At 45.4% G+C, this 18,871-nt stretch overlaps 1 protein-coding gene across 1 annotated transcript in view; it reads left to right on the top strand.

Annotated features, from left to right (window-relative positions):
* The window catches only part of LOC112072664 (thyroid receptor-interacting protein 11-like), a 41,374-nt gene that overhangs the window by 10,554 nt on the left and 11,949 nt on the right, over window positions 1-18,871 (top strand). The window contains 19 exon segments of the mRNA XM_070439876.1: window positions 3,479-3,641; window positions 4,279-4,316; window positions 4,440-4,538; window positions 5,795-6,010; window positions 8,784-9,593; window positions 9,771-9,932; window positions 10,198-10,365; window positions 10,582-10,666; window positions 10,764-11,128; window positions 11,236-11,478; window positions 11,689-11,891; window positions 12,635-12,773; window positions 13,504-13,556; window positions 13,641-13,692; window positions 15,442-15,972; window positions 16,444-16,513; window positions 16,516-16,553; window positions 16,763-16,933; window positions 17,357-17,506. Coding sequence (XP_070295977.1) covers window positions 3,479-3,641; window positions 4,279-4,316; window positions 4,440-4,538; window positions 5,795-6,010; window positions 8,784-9,593; window positions 9,771-9,932; window positions 10,198-10,365; window positions 10,582-10,666; window positions 10,764-11,128; window positions 11,236-11,478; window positions 11,689-11,891; window positions 12,635-12,773; window positions 13,504-13,556; window positions 13,641-13,692; window positions 15,442-15,972; window positions 16,444-16,513; window positions 16,516-16,553; window positions 16,763-16,933; window positions 17,357-17,506 — 3,756 coding nt within the window.

Below are 18,871 nucleotides of genomic sequence, written 5' to 3'. Positions count from 1 at the left end.
GAGAGGATGAGAACAGAAACCCGACTGGAGGAGGAGACGAGTAGATGGAGGAACAGGACAACAGACTGGGGAGGCAAAGTCTGAAGAACAGACACAGACTGGAGTGAGAAGAGGAGACACTCAGGATCAAGACAGACTCGGGCGAGGAAGAGGAGCATGGAAGAACCAAGAAACACACTGGAGAATTGGAGGAGAGACGTCGAACCAGAAACCAGACTGGAGGAGGACATGACTGGCAGGCAACCCAGAAACCAGACTGAGGGAGAGAGAGGAAGACAAACAGAGAATTTAGCGTAGGAGCGCTGGATAAACCAAAACAAAACCTGGGGAAGAACAGGAACAGAACCCATTGGAGGGGTATAGAAGCTGAGGAAGAACAACTGGAGGAGGAGAGAGGAAGAGACAGAAGCAGATGATGGAGAGAGAGGAGCTGGAGGAACAGAACAGATCTGAGGTGAGGAGATAGATGGAAACAAGAAGCCACCCCTGGTGAGGAGGAGAGATAGGAACAAAAATAGCCAGACCGAGGCTAGGAGCGAGAGATGGAGGAACAAAAGACTGAGGCGAGGAGAGAGAGGGAGAACTAGAGAGCCAGCTACTGGGGGAGAGGGAAGAGGAATGGGAGGAGACAAACAGAGCTGGAGGAAGGAGAGCAACCTAGGAGGAACAAAACAGAGCTGGGAGGTCTCAGTATAGGAGATGCCCAAGACACTGAGGAACAGATCTAGGGGAGCAGGAAGGAGCATTGGAGCAACGAAAACGACTTCTAGGCAGGACGAGAATATGAGAACGACACCAGACGCAGGGGGAAGAGGCATATGGGATAATCAGAACAGCACCTGCGAGGAGAGGCGCGAGACGAGAGGAGAACAGAAAACAACTGGAGCCCGGAGGAAATGAACACAACAGACTGAGGGGGAGGAGAGGAGTGGAGGAACAGGAACAGACTGGGAGGGAGGAGAGGAAGATGAGAGAACAGAAACAGACTGGAAGGGGGAGAAAGAATGGAGACAGGGAACAGACTGGGCGGAGGAGGAGAGGAGATGGAGAACAGGAACAACTGAGAGGAGAGAACAGGAAAACTGAGGCGAGAGTGAGAGAGCTGGCGAACAGAACAGACTGAGGGAGGAGGAGAAGGAGCAATGAAGAAGAAACAGACTGGACGGGAGGGAGAGAGAGAAGAGCGGAACAGAACACAGACCTGGGGGGGAGGGGACGGAGGAGCATGGAAGCGAACGACGGAGGAGGGAATGAAACAGGAACAGACTGGAGGGCGGGGGGGAGGAGAACAGACCGTTATGAGAGACAGTAACCATCTATGGGTTTATGCACCCGAAGGTCCCTATTCCTCAGGGCTCTAGTAACACTACTTTTAGCCAGGGCCCAGTAGGTCTAGCTGCACGACACTTTATAGACCGAGGCCCATAGGTCTAAGTGCACTACTTTATTAGACCAGGGCCATAGGTCTATGATCTACCTTGTAGACAAGCCCACTATGGAGCTAGTGCACACCTTTGACCTCGACGGTTGAGGTCTCTCACCAATTTCCCCTTACATAATCCATGCTTACCTCACCGTTACGTCTCTACATTTCCCCTTACATTAGACCGTCTTACTCAGGTTATGTCTCTCACTTCCCCGCTAGCGATAACCATCAATACCTCAGGTTACTCGTCTTCTCAACATCCCCTTCATAATCCACTTCATTCACCCTCAGGTACTGCTCTCCGCACCTTCCCTATACCTTAATCCGTCCTATACCTCAGGTACGTCTCCTCACATCTTCCCCTTACTAATCAATCCTATACACTCAGTGTTACCGTCTCACATGTCCCCTTACATATAAATCCGCTTTACTCAGGTTACTCTCTCACATTCCCCTCATACAAATCCATCCTTAACTCAGGTTACTGTCTCTCCACATTCCCCTTAACATAATGCCTCCTGACCTCGGTTACGTGTCTCCACATTCCCCTTACACTAATCCATCATTTACCTCAGGTGTACCCTCTCTCACATTCCACCTTTACATAATCCGTCCTACTCAGGTACTCTCTCTCAGCATTCCCCTTATCACCTTCCTATATTCTCAATCTCTTACACTATCCATCTTATAACCAGTTCTGCTCTCACTTCCCCTTTACATAATCCTCCTTACCTCAGGTTTACTTCCTCCTCACATTCCCCTACATAATCCTCCTGTACCTCAGGTTACTGTCTCACATTCCCCTTACATAAATCAATCCTAGCCTCAGGTTACTGTCTCACTATCCCCTTAATAATCCATTCTTATCCCAGGTACTTCTCTCACATCCCTGTACATAATCCCATCCCTTACCTCAGTACTGTCTCTCTCCACGATTCCCGCTTACATAATCCTCATCCTTATCCTCAAGTCTCTCTCACATTGCCCTTAACATCCATCCACCTGCAGTAGTGCGTCATCCTACTAAGCCACTCAGGTTACGTCTCTTTCTCACATTCCGCCTTACATGAATCCATATTACCTCAGGTTACTCTCTCTCACATTCCCCTTACAATCGAATCCGCCCTTACGCTCAGTCTACTCTCTCTCACACTTCCCGCTTTACATAATCCAATCATTACCTCAGATTACTGTCGCACATCCCTGTACTAATTCATCCCTTACCGTCAGGTACTGTCTCTTACATTCCCCTTTACATAATCCATCAGTTACTATCAGGTTACGTCTCTCACAATCCCCCTTACATAATCCATCCATTACCTCATAGGTTACTGCTCTCACTGATTCCCCGGTACATAATCATTCATTACCGTCGAGGAATACTGGTCTCGCAGATTCCCTCTTTCATAAATCCATCCTTACCTCAGTTGACCTCGTCTCCGCCACATTCCCCTTACATTAATCCCATCCTACTTTCACGTTACTGTTCACATTCCTCTTACATAATGCCATCACTTACCTCAGGTTACTCCTCCACATTCCCTACATGAATCCATGCCTTACCTGAGCATTACGTCATCCTCCACGATTTCCCCCTTACATAATCCATCATGTCCTCAGGTACCCCACTCTAGCATATCCCCTTACATAATCCATCCATTACCTCAATCGGTTACTGGTCTCTCCACATCTCCCCTTAATATAATCCCATCCTTACCTCAGCGTTACGTCTCCTCACATTCCCCTTACACAATCCACTCCTTACCACTCAGATTACTCTCTCTCACCATCCCCTACATATTCCGTCCTTCACCTCAGGTTACTGTCTCTCAACGTTCCCCTTACATGTTCCACACTGTAATCCTAACCCTTCTCGAGGTAACAGTCCAGACAGCGTTACTCACGACTCCTCCTCTAAGGCCTATTCCCTCACACGCACCCTGCAGGAGCCTAGCAGAGGAGAGACTTGAAGGAGCTCACAGCCAGCTCATGGAGGAGGCAGCAAAGAAGGAGAGCTGAAGATCTCACGACAGACCCTGGAGACGCAAGCAGATGGAAGCTGAAGAGGAGCTCACAGCCGCCGGGGACAGAGCAGGGGAGGCAGCTACACTGCAATCGGCGAAAGATGAGGCACAGGCTGAGAACCTAGCTGTCTGCAGGAGCAACACACAGCTGCATCGTCAGTCACAGCGCGTCGCAGACACGCCGCGTCCAGGTAACAGAAGGGAAGCCGTGGAATAAGGGCCAGTCTAGACCAGAGATACAGGCTGACAGCTCTCGCAATACTCAACTCAGCCAACATATCACTTCATATGATCTCGACATAACCTGATGTGTTCTTTTTCTTTGATTTCTTTTTTTTTTCTGGGGGGTGGATCAGCTTAATATTGCGGAAAGAATGTTGTTTCCAATGTAATTGTCTGCATCATTTCCAATCCCCCATATTTTTTTGGGTAAATATATATATCCATTCACGTATGCATACATATACACATATATACATACACATACCTACATAGACATACATACTTTTTTTTAAAGAGTATACCTTTATTATTATTCCCTGCAAACCCTACCACCGACCCCCAATTGGAGTAAACTGATAAACATTTCTGTTTTTACCTTCAATTTATACATCTTATACACATTTACAGACACAGTCTACTTTATAATAGTTCTCTCTTGTTTGTTCTTAGTCCTTCCTCTATTTCTGTTGTCCATCCAGTTTGATTTCCACTTGTAACTGTGCTATTTCACAATAGCTCCGCACCTATACACATTTCACAGACTGAGGGTGTTAGTTATTAGTCCGATTTTGATATGCCGACTCAAACTATTGTCATATTTTTAAGGGGCGGAGCGGGAGATGTTGAGAATGAAGACTCTTGAGGTATTTATCCTGATCACATAGTATCTCTTGAAATAGTGTTGCAGTGTGTAGTAGTAGTAGTAGTTGTGGTAGTAGTCTTTCTATGATCGTCCTTTATGATAATGAGTGTTCTCCACGAACCAGAGGGAACCGAAGAGCCAGGTGGAACGTGCAGACATTCTAGAACTCAACGCCATCATTGGAACCCTGAGGAAAGAGAAGGTTATGACGGAACAGGAAAAGGTGTGTTTCTGTTCTCAAATGGAAACTTCATTTAAGAGTTAGTCTGAGGTGATTTCTGCTTGCTAATAATGGGCCTTAACACTGTCAGTGTTTTTGCACGTCACAATGCTAATTCTTAAACAAACTCCCATACGGTATATATGACTTTATATAAACTCTTGACACATTGAACTAACAGTAAGATTTTCCCTCAATATGTAGACTCCACTTACACTGAACAAAAATATAAATGAAACATGCAACAATTTTACAGTTACAGTTTATATAATGAAATCAGTCAATTTAAATAAATTCATTAGGCCCTAATCTATGGATTTCACATGAATGGGCAGGGGGCAGCCATGGGTGGGTCTGGGAGGGCATATGCCCACCCACTGTGGAGCCAGGCCCAGCCAGTCAGAATTAGATTTTCCCCACAAAAAGGCTTTATTACAGACAGAAATACTCCTCAGTTTCATCAGCTGTCCGGGTGTCTGGTCTCAGACGATCCTGCAGGTGAAGAAGGCGGATGTGGAGGTCCTGGGCCAGCGTGGTCTGCGGTTTTGACGCCGGTTGGACATACTGCCAAATTCTCTAAAACAACGTTGGAGGTGGCTTATGATAGAAAAATGAACATTCGATTCTCTGACAACAGCTCTGGTGGACATTCCTTCAGTCAGCATGCCAATTGCACACTCCCTAAAAACTTGAGACATCTGTTGTGTTGTATAAAAAAACTGCACATTTTAGTGGCCCTTTATTGTCCCCAGCACAAGGTTCACCTGTGTAATGATCATGCTGTTTAATCTTGATCTGCCACACCTGTCAGGTGGATGGATTATCTTGGCAAATGATAAATGCTCACTAACAGGGATGTAAACCACCATTTGTGCACAAAATTTGAGAGAAATACATTTTTTTGTGTGTATGGAACATTTCTGTGATCTTTTATTTCAGCTCATGAAACATGGGACCAACACTACATGTTGCGTTGATATTTTTAATTCAGTATACATTACACTGTGTTGACTTAACATCGTGACTTTGAGAATCTAGATGTCTTGAACTATAATGTCGTTCTGTTGTTGATGAGAGTGTCAGATGGATCATTTGATTATTCAAAAGTTGATTATTTAGTTAGTTTAGTTGATTAGGATCCCATTAGCTGTTACTCATGCAGCAACTCATGCTGAGTCCATGGATAATGATTGTGTGTTCAAATTTAGAGTTTAATAATTTTTAATTACATTTTTTTTAAATGTTTGATTTTTTTCCAGATGAATCTACTGGAGAGACTTGCGTGTGCCGAGGACAGAGTGGAGTCAGACGTCMTTGTCAGACGAGAGTTCTCCCCAGCCGCCTCAGAGCAGATAGCAGAGCTGAGGGCCGAGCTGGAGAAGAGAGAGCAGGCCCTGAAAGACAACCGAGAGGAACGAGACACACTCGTCATCACCCTGGAAGAACTGGACCGACACAACACGGAAGCTACACAGGTCTGGGTTGATCTTGTGCGGTCCGCACTGTGTTTTAATCAACCAATCAAATCTATTTCTAAAGCCTTTTTTTTACAGCAGCAGTAGTCCCAACCACTATTGGGTTCAGAACTTGGTTCAGAACATTTCAAAGTAGAAAGGAAATGGATGATCCCCTAGAAAGGAAATGGATGATCCACTAGATAGGAAATGGATGATCACCTAGAAAGGAAATGGATGATCCCCTAGATAGGAAATGGATGATCCCCTAGATAGGAAATGGATGATCCCCTAGAGAGGAAATAGATGATCACCTAGAGAGGAAATGGATGATCCCCTATGAGAGGAAATGGATGATCCCCTAGAGAGGAAATGGATGATCACCTAGAGAGGAAATGGATGATCCCCTAGAGAGGAAATGGATGATCCCCTAGAAGAGGAAATGGATGATCACCTAGAGAGGAAATGGATGATACCTAGAGAGGAATGGATGATCACCTAGAGAGGAAATGGATGATCACCTAGAGAGGAAATGGATGATCCCCCTAGAGAGGAAATGGATGATCCTCTAGATAGGAAATGGATGATCACCTAGAAAGGAAATGGATGATCACCTAGAGAGGAAATGGATGATCCCCTAGATAGGAAATGGATGATCCCCTAGAGGGAAAGGATGATCACTAGAAGGAAATGGATGATCACCTAGAAAGGAAATGGATGATCCCCTAGAAAGGAAATGGATGATCCCTAGATAGGAAATGGATGATCCTAGATAGGAAATGGATGATCCCCTAGAGAGGAAATGGATGATCACCTAGAGAGGAAATGGATGATCACCTAGAAAGGAAATGGATGATCCCCTAGATAGGAAATGGATGATCCCCTAGATAGGAAATGGATGATCCCCTAGATAGGAAATGGATGATGCCCTAGATAGGAAATGGATGATCCACTAGATAGGAAATGGATGATCCCCTAGATAGGAAATGGATGATCCCTAGATAGGAAATGGATGATCCCCTAGATAGGAATGATATCCCTAGATAGGAAATGGATGATCCCCTAGATAGGAAATGGATGATCCCCTAGATAGGATGGATGATCCCCTAGATAGGAAATGGATGATCCCTAGATAGGAAATGGATGATCCCCTAGAGAGGAATGGATGATCCCCTAGATAGGAATTGATGATCCCCTAGATAGGAAATTGATGATCCCCTAGATAGGAAATTGATGATCCCCTAGAGAGGAAATGGATGATCACCTAGAAAGGAAATGGATGATCACCTGAAGGAGACGGATGGTCCCCTAGAGAGGAAATGGACGATCATCTAGAATATATTTAAAGGTTGATCAGGTTGTGGTTGTGACACTCACTTTTAGTCTGACGATATCAACAAAAGTCTATGAAACATTTATATTTTTAGACACACAGCAATGTACCACTTCCTGGATCTGGAACAATGTCCCGCCCAATGCCTGAAGTAGTGCACCATGCACTGATATATTGGCCGTGTATAGGAAGGAATGTGTGGATATTAATATATTGGCCGTGTATAGGAAGGAATGTGTTGATATTAATATATTGGCCGTGTTAGGAAGGAATGTGTGGATATTAATATATTGGCCGTGTATAGGAAGGAATGTGTGGATATTAATATATTGGCCGTGTATAGGAGGAATGTGTGGATATTAATATATTGGCCGTGTATAGGAAGGAATGTGTTGATATTAATATATTGGCCGTGTATAGGAAGGAATGTGTGGATAATAATATATTGACCGTGTATAGGAAGGAATGTGTGGATAATAATATTGGCCGTGTATAGGAAGGAATGTGTGGATATTAATATATTGGCCGTGTATAGGAAGGAATGTGTGGATATTAATATATTGGCCGTGTATAGGAAGGAATGTGTGGATATTAATATATTGGCCGTGTATAGGAAGGAATGTGTGGATATTAATATATTGGCCGTGTAATAGAAGGAATGTGTGGATAATAATATATTGGCCATGTATAGGAAGGAATGTGTGGATATTAATATATTGGCCTTGTATAGGAAGGAATGTGTGGATATTAATATATTGGCCATGTATAGGAAGGATTGTGTGGATTAATAATATTGGCCGTGTATGGAAGGAATGTGTTGATATTAATATATTGGCCGTGTATAGGAAGGAATGTGTGGATATTAATATATTGGCCATGCATAGGAAGGATGTGTGGATATTAATATATTGGCCGTGTATAGGAAGGAATGTGTTGATATTAATATATTGGCCGTGTATAGGAAGGAATGTGTGGATATTAATATATTGGCCGTGTATAGGAAGGAATGTGTTGATATTAATATATTGGCCGTGTATAGGAAGGAATGTGTGGATATTAATATATTGGCCATGCATAGGAAGGAATGTGTGGATATTAATATATTGGCCGGTGTATAGGAAGGAATGTGTTGAATTAATATATTGGCCGTGTATGAAGGAATGTGTTTATTAATATATTGGCCGTGTATAGGAAGGAATGTGTTGATATTAATATATTGGCCGTGTATAGGAAGGAATGTGTGGATTCCTGAAAATATATTGGCCGTGTATAGGAAGGAATGTGTGGATATTGGGATATACACCAGTCTTAGACCATGTTGAAAAAGAAAGTCCATCAAGGATTACCTAATTTAAAAAATATATATTTAACCCCTTTTACAGAATTTAGACTTAGTAAAGTAAGACTACCTATAAAATGGTTATTGAGATGCTATTATTCTGTTCTTGTGTCTCCATGCAGCATGTGATCTCAGTGAAGGAGAAGCTCTCTGTTCAGCTGAAGGAGTCTGAGACAGAGGTGTCCAGGTTGCAGTCAGAGCTCAGTACCACCACCGACCAGAGGGTGGCGCTACAGGAAGAACTACAAGCCCAGCAGGAGAAACTGAGCCAGAGTGCTTACATCCTGAACGATCTCCACATGGACAAGCAGCATCTGGAGGCCACCGTCAAAGAGTTGAGGGAGAAACTTGGACGGGCAACAACGATGGGCAAAGAGACCCAGATGCTCCAGAGAACCGTACAGGAGAGGGAGGAGCAGCTCTCTGCTGCCCGGGCAGAGTTGTGTGAGGCTGGGGAGAGAGGGAGAGAATCCGGGGGGTCCAGAGAGGAGCTGGAGGATCTCAGGAGAGAGCTGGCTGAGATGAGGAGCTCCCAGGAGAAGGTGATGTCAGATGACTACGAGATGAAGATGGAGAAGCAGAGGCTGAAGACAGAGGCTGAGCATGCCCAGGGGACGATAGAGGAACTGGCCAGGCAGGTCAGGGAGGTCCAGGATGCTCTCAACAGGACCGTCCTGGAGAAGGACACCCGCATCGAGGCTCTGAAGCTGGAGAAGAGCCAGCTGGAAGGGGAACTGGGCCAGGCAGAGAGAGGCCTACAGGAGCAGGCCAGGCAGTACCAGCAGACCACCGAGGCTCTGAAGCTGGAGAAGAGCCAGCTGGAAGGGGAACTAGGCCAGGCAGAGAGGGGCCTACAGGAGCAGGTCAGGCAGTACCAGCAGACCATCGAGGAGCTGACCGCTGCCCGCTCCATGGACGCCTCTGCACTGCAGGTCCACTGTTGTTTCACTACTGTTTCACTATCTTCATGTATCTACTATCATTTCGTATGTCTCAGAATGTATTGTTTTATCTTTTCACTTTTGTGTTATTTCATTAGCACTTTGACCAATGAACTGTATTATTTGTAAGGAATGTGTTGTGCCAATAGCTCGATTTTTTTTTTTCAGACGGCGCATGAGAGGACGGTGAAGCTGAACCAGGAGAAGGATCTGAAGATTTCCCAGCTGAGGAGAGACGTGGAACAGATGGCCTCCGAACACAGAGGCACCGATGAGATGCTATCCGTCACCGTGGCCGAGGAGAAAAAACAGCTGATAGACCTCCTCCAGGTCAGCTCACAGACCATAGAGCTAGATGGAGGACTCGTGTTTTGGAACGGGGTCATATCCATCTAGAGTCCTCTATCTAACTCTATGTGACGGACCTCTCGAACATCCTTACTTTATCCTGTCCACTCTGCTTGGAAATATCCTTTTTCTATTTTTGTTGTTTTTTAAAATTGGGATTTCGTTTTTTTTTTAATGAATTGTGTTTGCTGCTAAATGAATTGCCTCATTGAGGACTTTTAAAAATGTTCTGAATGTGAATCTCCAGGAGAAGGACTCCTTCACGGAGAGCCTGAGAGCCAACATGGCCGCCACCCAGAGGGAGCTGGAGGCCGTGGTCCAGGCAGCCACCCAGGAGGCTGAGACCCTGAGAGGAGCTCTGGAGGAGAAGGACACCCAGCTGGGAGGCATGAAGGAAGACAACAGCCACCTGAAGGTACGTCCACAACATGTATGACATGGGTAATATGCAACATGTATGACATGGGTAATATGCAACATGTATGACATGGGTAGCTGGGAGTGTAATATGTGTAATGTACAGTGTACACATATGTGTAATGTACAGTGTCTATTTTGTATACAGTGGGGTACTGTGTGTTGGGAGACAATTTGTCCCTTGGGACATTAACATGAATCCTATCCTAAAAAGGAGGAGATGGAGCGTCTGACGGACCAGCTAAGTAGACCCCAGCCTCCCGGCCTGGCCGAGCCACACGCCCCAGACATCATCACCGGTAACACATCCTGTCATATCTCATTGTTGTTTAAAAAAAATATCATGTATTGTATTTGCTGCTAAATGAACAGTCTTATTGACGACATTAACCACAGAACTGGAGAATGAGATCACCCAGCTGAAGACCTCAGGAGATGCCTCGAGGAGGACCGTAGAGGAGCAGCAGGGACATCTCCTCTCCTCCCAGCAGTCCCTCCTGGCACAGCAGAACGAGTTGGAGCAGGCCCACCAACGCCACGAGCAGAGCAGAGAGAACTACGATAGGCTGATCCACGCCAAGGACGAGGAGATTAGACGCCTGCAGCAGGAAGTAGATCACCTCGGCCCTACCCGATACTCCCAGGAACAGGAAGTGGTCATTCTCCAACGGGAAGACGAGACCAAGTCGTCCCTGAATAACAGGGAGACCGGCAACGAGAAACACGACCTGTCCAAGGTGGAGGTAGAGAGTCTCGTGAAGGTATTTCCCGAATACCACTTCCTGTACGTTGTACTCAGCAGCAGCTGATGATTCAGGATGAATTGCCATTCAGGATAATAAAGCATATCTGATCTCTCAATTTGAAGGGCATTAAGGAGAAGGAGACGGAGATCAGCCAGCTGAATGAGAAGAACCAGAACCTGACCAGACAGCTGGATCAGCTGGTGGTCTCCAGAGAGGAAATGGGGAAGCTCAGCCAGATGGTCCAGCAGAAAGACGTGGAGATCCAGGCGATGCACTCCCACATCTCCCTGGGGGGAGGAGGCCACAGCCGAGACGTGTTGTCCCTCCAGCAGCAGCTGCAGGCCTACGCCGTGGAGAGAGAGCAGGTCAAAATCACAATCAACTTTATTAGAGTTGCAAAATCCGGGGTAATTTTCCTAAAATGCCCAGATTTTTCCAGAAATCCAAGTTGAAGGATTTCCTGCCTATTCCCTCCTGATTCCAGGAATCTTCCAACCAGGAATTTTGTTAAAGTTATTGTAATTTTACAACCCCAATAAAATTAAAATAAAATGTACTTGACCTATTTACTGTAGGTCCTGGCCGTGCTGAATGAGAAGACGAGGGAGAACAGCCAGCTGAGGGGGGACTACCAGCACATCATGGACATCGTAGCAGGGAAGGAGGCTGTGCTCCTCAAGGTCCAGCAGGAGAACACGAGGCTGTCCACCATGTCTGACCCCTCAGGGAGTCGAGAGATGTTCAGAGAGACCATTCAGAACCTGTCTCGGATCATCAGGTATTGTTCTGTAATATATACAGCACCCAGTCAACAGTTTGGACACACTTACTCAAGGATTTTTCTTTATTTTTACTATTTTCTACTTAATAATAGTGAAGACATCAAAACTATGAAATAACACATATGGAATCATGTAGTAACTGAAAATGTCAATATATTTTAGATTCTATTAAGTAGCCTCCCTTTGCCTTGATGAGAGCTTTGCACACTCTTGACATTCTCTCAACCAGCTTCATGAGGTAGTCACCTGGAATAGAGAAGATAGCCCTATTTGGTGAAAGACCAAGTCCGTATTATGGCAAGAACAGCTCAAATAAGTATGCTTCTGCTGCCATGGTGATCATGTATTGTCAGGGTGTATTTTGCTGCCACGGCGACCAGGTATTGTCAGGGTGTATTTTGCTGCCATGGTGACCAGGTTTTGTCAGGGTGTATTTTGCTGCCACGGCGACCAGGTATTGTCAGGGTGTATTTTTTTGCTCTCGGGATTCATTTTGATTGCGGACTTGGACACAATACGCCATTTTAAAGGTAATTTCCGATATAGCCGACAGCATTTACCATTCGGACTCTGAGGACGTGTGAACATCGTGCCGACAATGTGTGATCGGATTGAATCCCGTCCTTCGTAATGTCATGTTCTATTTGCTGTTTATTCTGTCAGTGTCCTTGGGTATCTTGATAGGTGCAAATATAATTAAAATATTATTGTATTTTGTTGTTATTATTATTATTATCAGAGAGAAGGACATTGAGATCGACGCACTGACCCAGAAGTGCCAGACGTTGGTGTCGGTGCTGCAGGCAGGAGACTCTGGAGGCGTCAGCTCCAACCAGTTTGAAGAGCTGCTGCAGGAGAGGGACACACTGAAACAACAGGCAAGATAAGATTTTTGGCATTTTATTGTCTGTTTTTATAGAAATTTGCCTTGTTTCACAAAACTAGACAAACTCCTTACAGGACATAAACACAACAACAGACAATACAGAAAAGCATGACATGAGTCAAAACATCACAGATCAGGAATCACACAGTGTGTATTGTAGTGTGTGTATTGTAATGTGTGTATATTTTATTTAACCTTTTTGAGTCATGCTAAGATACAAGGTCTCTTTTACAGATGACCACTGTAATTTATAGTGTAGTGTAGAATGTACAGTGTAGAATGTGCAGTGTAGAATGTGCAGTGTAGAATGTGCAGTGTAGAATGTGCAGTGTAGTGTAGAATGTGCAGTGTAGAATGTGCAGTGTAGAATGTGCAGTGTAGAATGTGCAGTGTAGAATGTGCAGTGTAGTGTAGAATGTGCAGTATTTTACTGTATGTATTGCCATTGTCCAGGTGAACAGTGTGTGAACCGAGGTGTGTGTGTAGGTATTGTATTTGCGAGGTGTGACTGTGTGTGTTTATTGTAATGTATCCAGGTGACCCGAGGTGTGTGTGTAGGTATTGTAATTGCGAGGTTGTGGACTCTGTGTGTTATTGTAATGTATCCAGGTGAAAGTGGTTGAACCGAGGTGTGTGTGTAGGTATTGTAATTGCGAGGTGTGACTGTGTGTACTGATTGTATTGCGCAGGTGTGACTGTGTGTGTATTGTAATGTAATCCAGGTGAAGAAGATGGAGGAATGGAAGATGCAGGTGATCACCACAGTAAAGAACATGCGCATGAATCTGGCCAGCTGGTAGAGGAGCTCCACAAAGCTACAGGGACAGGTAACCATCATAATATATTATATAAATTCTAGTTATAATGAGTCTGGCCAGCTGGTAGAGGAGCTCCACAAGCTACAGGGACAGGTAACCATCAATATATAATAATAATATATGTAATATAATGAGTCTGGCCAGCTGGTAGAGGAGCTCCCCAAGCTACAGGGACAGGTAACCATCATAATATATTATAATATAAATATGTAATATAATAGAGTCTGGCAGCTGGTAGAGGAGCTTCCACAAGCTACAGGGACAGTAACCATTTCATAATATAATAATATAAATATGTAATATAATGGAGTCTGGCCAGCTGGCAGAGGAGCTCCACAAGCTACAGGACAGGTAACTCATATATATAATAATAAAATATGTATATAATGAGTCTGGCAGCTGGTAGAGGGCTCCACAAGCTACAGGACAGGTACCATCATAATAATATTATAATAATATATGTATATAATGAGTCTGGCCAGCTGGTAGAGGAGCTCCACAAGCGTACAGGGACAGGTACATCATAATATATTATAATAATAATATGTAATATAATGAGCTGGCCAGCTGGTAGAGGAGCTCACAAGCTACGGGGTAACCATCGATATATATTATAATAATAAATATGTAATATATTAGTTGGCCAGCTGGTAGAGGATCTACAGGTAACTATGGTGATTACGGTTGTCTCTGCTACTGGGGAGCGCAAGTAAGCGGTACCGGAGCACCAAGTCTGGACCAAAAGGCTCCTGAACAGCTTCTATCCCAAGCCATAATGCCGCAAAACACCAGTCTCAACGTCAACAGTGAAGAGGAACTCTGGGATGCTGGCCTTCTAGGTCAGAGTTTCTCTGTCCAGTGTCTGTGTTGTTTTGCCCATCTTAATCTTTTATTTTTATTGGCCAGTCTTGAGATAGTGCCTTTTTCTTTGCAACTCTGCCCTAGAAGGCCAGCATCCGGAGTCGCCTCTTCACTGTTGACGTTGAACGACTGCTGGTTGTTAGCGGGTATATTTTAATGAAGCTGCGTTGAGGCACTTGTGAGGCGTCTGTTTCTCAAACTAGACACTCTAATATACTTGTCCTCTTGCTCAGTTGTGCACTGGGGCCTCCCACTCCTCTTTCTATTCTGGTTAGAGCCAGTTTGCGCTGTTGTGTGAAGGGAGTAGTACACAGCGTTGTACGAGATCTTCAGTTTCTTGGCAATTTCTCGCATGGAATAGCCTTTATTTCTCAGAACAAGAATAGACTGACGAGTTTCAGAAGAAAATGCTGATGCTCCAGATACTCAACTAGTCTAAAGAAGGCCAGTTTTATTGCTTCTTTAATCAGAACAACAGTTTTCAGCTGTGCTAACATAAATGCAAAGGGTTTTCTAATGATCAATTAGCCTTTTAAAATGATGAACTTGGATTAGCTAACACAACGTGCCATTGGAACTCAGGAGTGCTGTTTGCTGATAATGGGCCTCTGTACGCCTATGTAGATATTCCATCAAAAATCTGCTGTTTCCAGCTACGATAATCATTTACAACATTAACAATGTCAACACTGTAATTCTGATCAATTTGATGTTATTTTAATGGACAAAAAAATGTGCTTTTCTTTCAAAAACAAGGACATTTCTAAGTGACCCCAAACTTTTGAACGGAAGTGTACACTGACACTCCAACACACACACACAATATGATGGCTGATCCGTAATGATTCAACTGAACACTATACACATCAGCACATCAACCCCACATGACGTGTGTCGTCCAGCCCGCTGATCCGACTACTGATTGTCATTCAGCAGTCTTATTGGGATGAATAACGGACTGTTTTGGCTCTGATCCTATAGGTGGATGCTGACAAAGACTGCACCTCCGATCTCTCCGTGGACTACAGCCGTCTGATCCACAGCTATGAGCAGAAGGAGAGGAAGCTCGGCAGTCTCAGTCACGAACTAGCCCACGTCCAACAGACCATCAGCCAGCTGAGCAGTACYAAAGATGTMCTSCTGGGGAAACTGGACAGTGTGGCRCAGAGTCCCCAAGTCACCCCAYTRTCYGCTGCTCTGACGTCTTCTGCCCAGCCTCCTGCTGCAGTGGAACCTCCCAGACACCAGGTGGCAGCACCTGCAACACCGGGGAACCAGGAAGGACTGAGACAGGAGCTGGAGTCTCTGAGAGCCCTCCTGTCTGAGAGGGAGACTATGATCAGGACCTTGCAGGAGAACAACCACCGCTTGTCTAACTCAGCCCAGGTGTCAGACAGCGAGCAGCGCGGCCAGGCCGACGAGGCCAGACAGGTCAGAGAGAGACTGGACGCCCTGCAGCGCTCTGTCAGGGAGAAAGACCTGCTCATACAAGAAAAGAGGGAGACCGAGCTAATCAAGGTTAGAGGAAGACATGCATTCGACCAAATACACGCATATAGATGCTAGCATGTACAACGCACGCACGCACGCACACAGCGATCGACACCCAGCAAGTCACAGCAGCACACAACGCACACACACACGAATAGGCATGTACACACAAAACACACAACCAACGCATGGTAAAACCACAACCATACAACACACATTGCAACTACGCACACACCACCCAGCGGAAGACGAGCACACCACCACACCAGCTGTCGACGACGCATGTACACACTCAAACACTGAGGAAGGCGTTAGCGGTCACACACACAAGCAGCCGACTCACGCCGCCTGTTGGAAGGCGCCAGTGCGCGCCGCGAGGTGTGTGTGAACATTTAATCTCAATGAACGTGTCCCGATTTAAACCTTGGTTTGCATACACGGATCATGTCTCTAAATTTAACCAGCTAACTCTGCACTACTTCATTTCTCAACAGCGTGAGTGAGAGCCTGAGGAACGAGAGAGCGACAACGAGTGTTAAAACAGCCGTGACCAACCTGAAGGAGGAGCCTTATCCGTGGAGATGGATAACAGGAAGCTGAAGGTAGGTAGCCAGGGGCTGGGATTCACTTCCTCAAGACATTTCCCTAACCGTTGGGCTTGAGCAGGCCCTTAACATCTGCTTGTAATCCAACTGTTGGATCCATGTGTGCTGTCATGGGGTGGGGGGGGGGGCGGGTGGTTGAGAAGGAGCAGAAGACACATTTCCCTTGTGGTCTGAAACCTGGACAATAAAGTTGTGTTGTATTGAAGGATGAGAACGAGGCTGTGGCCCAGCGGAGCAGGGAGAAGGAGTCAGARTTCAGAGCTCTGCAGGAGACCAACATGCAGGTGTCCCTCCTCATGAGGGAGAAGGAGTTTGAGAGGAGCGTCGTGTCGGAGAAGGCTGCCGCCATGGAGAAGATGCTCAAGGACAGAGAACAGGTTATTCATCATTTACAGATCTTATACATATCTATTTTTGATCGATTTATCCACTTGCAAAAATATGGGAAAATGTCACTTTTTAAAATGTCATAACTGACATGCTGAAGATGCTGAAGGACAGAGAACAGGTTAGGATGTTTGGAGATCATTTTGGTGAAAACCACTAAATCATTTAATGTATATTACTACTAACTACAATATATATTTTTTAAATAATAATTTATTTTAATGAATGACGTCTGTTCCCCATATTTAGCTTTTAGTAAATGATAACATATCTAGTAAAGAATGACAGAGAAATGCAAAGTCAAAGTCAAATAGACTATTAAATAGTTTAAATACATTATTGGTTAAATATTTTCACTAACAGATTATGATTTTGTTTTCTTCCCTGACCCCTTCCATTGATCTGTTTCCCAGGGCAACAGTCAGAGGTCAGGGGAACTGAACCAGCTCCTGAATGAGCTGAGGTCCATGCAGGAGAAAGCTGTGTCCTTCCAGCAGGAGAGAGACCAGGTCATGCTGGCTCTCAAACAGAAACAGATGGAGACCACAGCTGTACAGACTGAGGTAGGATGGCTGGACACACACAGTCTGAGGTAGGATGGCTGGACACAGCCGTACAGACAGAGGTAGGACTCCCTCCTTTGCCTCAGAGTTTTTGCACTGTGAGCTTAGCATTCGATCTCCTATCTCCAAATAAGGCCATCAAACTCGCAACGAGATGTGTGAATGCATAGTTCTTTAACGAGAGAGAGGTTTACAGAGCTCATGGGAAGTAACACAGTCGTCTTACATAGGCACTGCGGATCAGTTGCAGTATTCATCGTGGTCAAGCAGATCATACGTGAGCGCTACCCATACTTTTAGGCATTTAGATCATGTCCAGTGCATATCAAAGAGTTCAGTGAACACCGCGCTCTTTCCGATGACATAGAATGGTGAATTGCAGGTGAAAGCTAGTGATAGGGGAGCTCGCTGCTGCGCTATCATTGACAGGCATTCAGAGTGCCTTCCACTCTTCCCCAGCTTCTTTTTCCAGAGAACGCGCTGCTGTAACTGACAAAACTGCCTTCCGCACTCTCGCCGGCTCTTTCGCAGAAGAGCGCATTCTGGCTGTAAACTGGACAAACTGCCTTCCCACTCTCCCGCTCTTCCAGAGAAGCGCTTGGCTGTAACTGACAAACTGCTTCCACTAGCTCCCGCTCTTTTCAGAGAGCGCGTTGCTGTAACTTGACAAACTCGCTCCCACTTCCCCGCTCTTTCCAGAGAGCGTCTGCTGTAAACTGACAAAACTGCCTTCCCACTCTCCCGCCTCTTTCCAGAGAGCGAGCTGGCTTGTAACTAGACAAACTGCCTTTCCCACTCTCCGCTCTTTTCCAGAGAGCCGCGCTGATTGGCTGTAACTAGGGAGTTTGGTCGTCGGGGTCTTCTCTCTTCAAGTCGGGTGAAATGCGTTTCTGTTTGTTATGTGACGCATTGGCTGCGCCTTGGATACAGACAGTAAATTGCTCCACACGCGCAGTCACCTCGTTCGCTTACAGCCAATATGTATCCCCCCCCCCCCCCCCAAAAAAAAATACATTTTCTCTTCGAATTAAACAAATAACATAAGGGTCACCTATTTTGGATGTCCTCAAAACAGCGAATTTCACTCAACAAGGTAAGCTAGTTTTGTATGTCAATGGTCTGTACGTGTTGTCAGGACCTATCCTACGTCAGTCTGTGTGTGTGTCCCAGCCATCCTACCCTCTGTCCTGTAGCGGCTGTTTGTCCAGCCAATCCTATCCTGCTGTCCTGTACGGCTGTGGGGTCCCAGCCATTCCTACCGTTCTGTTGCTCGGGGGGCGGCTGTGTTCCAGCCATCCTACCTCTGTCTGTACGGGCTGGTGTCCAGCCATCCTACCGTCTGTCTGTACGCGCTGTGTCCAGCCA

This window comes from Salvelinus sp. IW2-2015, unplaced genomic scaffold (assembly GCF_002910315.2).
Source record: "Salvelinus sp. IW2-2015 unplaced genomic scaffold, ASM291031v2 Un_scaffold1993, whole genome shotgun sequence".
Lineage (NCBI taxonomy): Eukaryota > Metazoa > Chordata > Actinopteri > Salmoniformes > Salmonidae > Salvelinus > Salvelinus sp. IW2-2015.
Note: the sequence above shows the minus strand (reverse complement) of the source record. Positions and strands in the feature narration are given on the sequence as shown.